This window comes from Otolemur garnettii, unplaced genomic scaffold (genome assembly GCF_000181295.1).
Source record: "Otolemur garnettii isolate 467f Iridium unplaced genomic scaffold, OtoGar3 scaffold00127, whole genome shotgun sequence".
In the NCBI taxonomy this organism is placed as follows: domain Eukaryota; kingdom Metazoa; phylum Chordata; class Mammalia; order Primates; family Galagidae; genus Otolemur; species Otolemur garnettii.
The window spans coordinates 1,891,752-1,895,094 of record NW_003852522.1 but is presented as its reverse complement, the minus strand read 5'-3'; the positions used below and the strand labels follow the sequence as shown (position 1 = coordinate 1,895,094).

Below are 3,343 nucleotides of genomic sequence, written 5' to 3'. Positions count from 1 at the left end.
CCAAAAAATAGCCGGGCGTTGTGGCAGGCGCCTGTGGTCCCAGCTACTTGGGAGGCTGAGGCAGGAGACTCGCTTGAGCCCAGGAGTTGGAGGTTACTGTGAGTTGTGATGCCACAGCACTCTACCCAGGGGGACAGCTTGAGGCTCTATCTCAAAAAAAAAAAAAAAAAGCTATAACCCAACTACAGCCCAAGATGAAGGGGGTAGAGGAGGGGAGGGGAAGGGAGGGGGAGAATGGGTGGAGGGAGAGTAATTGGTGGGACCACGCCTACGGTGTATTTTACAAGGGTACATGTCAAACCTATTAAGTGTACAATATAAATGTCTTAACACAATAATAAAGTGCGGTGAAGGCTATGTTAACCAGTTTGTTGTAAATATTTCAAATTGTATATAAACCCAGCACATTGTACCCCATAAACGCATTAATGTACACAGCTATGATTTAATAAAAAATAAATAAATTTTCCTAGAACCCGCTCCTTGACTAGAATGAGGCCCCTACCCCTCACGGTCCGATAGGCCCCGCCTCTCTTCGGCTATGGGGTCGCCTTCACAAAGCAAGCCTCCGCTGTCCCACAGGAGTCCACACCCGCTCCAAATACTGCTTGTTCTACTAGAAACTCCGCCCTAGGAAGTTCTGCCACAGGCCTCACCATGGCGTTGACTTGCTGCACCGCGCGCCCGAAATTGGTTGCTTGGAAGCCAGTGGTGCCGAAGGCTTCCAGCAGTGCACGGTAATCCACACCGCGGTTGAAGTCGTAACCCCGGACTTGGGCGCTCTCGGGTGGCAGCGCCGAGCTGTGCTTTAGCACTGCGGCCAGGGCCGCCGCGGGTGCTTCCCCCTCCGGGGAACCCTCCATGTCCCTGGGGCTGGCTCTCAAGTCAAAGCCACCCTAAGCCGGACTTACGGCGGCCTCGAAACGTGTTAAGCCCTGGCACGCACGCCTCTGTTGGCGTCCAGGGAAAACCTAGGAGAAAGTCCCCGGAAATTGCTTAGTCACATGACCGTCTTTAGCGCTGGTAGCTCAAGTGCCGGCCATCTCTCGCGTGTGTCTGTAATACGGAAGCCGTGAAGAGCCGCTAGTCCCTTTCGCGTTAGTCATTTTCGCGTTTTCTCAGCTTCACACTAATAAAGATTCCTTTTTATTTCCTTTTTTCTTTTTTTGAGACAGACTCTCACTGTGTCGCCCCTGGTTGAGTGCTGTGACGTCACAGCTCACAGCAACCTCCAACTCTTGGGCTTAAGCGATTCTCTTGCCTCAGCCTCCCAAGTAGCTGGGACTACAGGCGCTCGCCACAACGTCCGTCTATTTTTTCGTTGCAGTTGTCATTGTTGTTCACCTGGCTCGGGCTTCGGTCGAACCCGCCAGCTCCTGTGTATGTGCCCGGCACCCTAAACCCTGAGCTACAGGCGCCGAGCCAAAAATTCCTATTTTAATGCCATCTATTAGAGAATCACCGCCTTGCGCTGCACTTGCCCATTTATTTCTGTCCCCTCAGGACTGGAGAATGATTCTTGGGCGTTGCCCTTGGACAGGATTTAGATCTCCAAGCAGAGTCAGACAATCCAATCTCTCTGAGCTCTTGTGTACTCAGTGAACCCTGCTCGTGCCCTCAGAAGTCTCCAGAGCTTCCGCATGTTGCATAACCCTCTGTACTTTCCCCCTGCAGATGCCACCTTCTCTGGGAAGCCTTCCCTACGCCAGGGGACTCTTCTGAGATCCAGGGCTGACATGTTTTCTTCCTAGCAAGACTGAGACCCTTGGTGATGTCTGTATCTCAGACACCTCCTCCTAACAGTGCACAGGGTCCAGTGGGGACATTTTCACTCTGTCTGCAACTTATGGAGTCTTTATATTTAGCCCTGCTAGGCACTGAGGATTTAGCAATGAACAAAATAAAGACATGGACTCTACCCTCATCGAACTCACAGTCTGATTGGGAAGACAGAATAACAACAGTGGTAAATGCTAGTCAGAATTTAAACAGGATTGTTAAAGGTCCTTGGCCCGGCATGGTGGCTCACACCTGTCCTAGCACTCTGGGACGCCACACGTGATAGGAAGATTGCTTGAGCTCAGAAATTTGAGACCAGCTTTAGCAAGAGCAAGACCCCCATTTCTACTAAAAATAGAAAAATTAGCCAGGCCAGGTGGCAGGCACCTGTAGTCCCAGCTACTTTGGAGGCTGAGCCAGGGGGATTGCTTGAATCCATGAGTTTGAGGTTGCTGTAAGCTAGGCTGACATCAGGGTACTCTAGCCTGAGCAACAGAGTGAGAACTCTGTCTCCAAACCCCCCCCCCAATAAAATAGAATGATTAGAGTATTTAGGGTGGGGATGCGTTGGAATTAGTGGCTTTAGTTGGAGGGACAGGTGACTGAGGAGGTGAGATTTGAGCCAAAGCCAGAAGACTGAGAAAGACTCCTTAGAACCTAGGGGCCTAGGTGAAGATAGGGGAGGGAGGCCACTGCTTACACAGAGGGAAGGAGAACAGCTAGTGCTAAGGCCCTTAGGCTGGAAATGAGTCTACCCTATTGGGGGAATGGAGTATCCTGCTTGACATCCTTGATGTCCCCATGAATCTCAAAATCCCCGTGTCAGTTCCTTCTCCACCCAACCCTGATCCTTCTGCATCTCAGCAAATGGCCCCACTGTCCTCACGTCTACTAGGCTAAAACCGGGCATCTTTGTGTCTCCCATTCTCTCACACCCCACATCTGTCTATGAGCATGTCCATCAACCTCTACCTATAAAATAGGCCCAAAAATCCAGGTTTTTTCTTCATCTTTGTGGTCTCCCTCCCCTCTAATCCACTTCTCAACTGAAACCATGAGCTCTGTAGACATAAATCTGATGTATCATTTAAACATAAATCAACAGGTTGTTAAAACCCTCTAATGGTGGTTTTCCCCTTGGAGTAAAATCACTGTGACCTACCTTGTTGCTCTCCTGCTATAAAACCACTTTGCTGTCCCTGGAACTGACCAAGTTTGGAGAACCCCCTATGCCAGCTCCTCCTTCTTTGGGCCTCAGCTCAAATGTCACCTCCTCTGACAGACCTGTCCTGACCACTCTTCTCTTCTTTACCCTGATTTTGTTCTTTCAAATATATTCTCTGTGTATATGTGTTAGCTGTTGTCTGTCCTTCCCTGCTTAGAATGGCAGCTCCATGAGAGCAGGGTTTTGTTTTGTTTCAATGCTATTCTTATGTTTTGCATAGTGCCGCACCCAAATTAGAATCTCAGCAAACATATTTGTTGAGGGCTGAATTGTTTTCCCATAAAATTCATATGTTGAAGCCCTAACTCCCAGGACCTCAGAACGTGATTTTTTTTTTTT

At 49.4% G+C, this 3,343-nt stretch overlaps 1 protein-coding gene across 2 annotated transcripts in view; it reads right to left on the bottom strand.

Annotated features, from left to right (window-relative positions):
* Positions 1–958, bottom strand: part of DHPS (deoxyhypusine synthase) — a 6,441-nt gene extending 5,483 nt beyond the window's left edge. For both annotated transcript variants that reach the window (XM_003797928.3, XM_012810184.2), the window contains exon 1: positions 657–958. In XM_003797928.3, the coding sequence (XP_003797976.1) occupies positions 657–863 (207 nt within the window). In that variant the 5' untranslated portion in view covers positions 864–958. The remainder of the gene's footprint in view (positions 1–656) is intronic.
* Between the last annotated feature and the right edge of the window lie 2,385 nt (positions 959–3,343).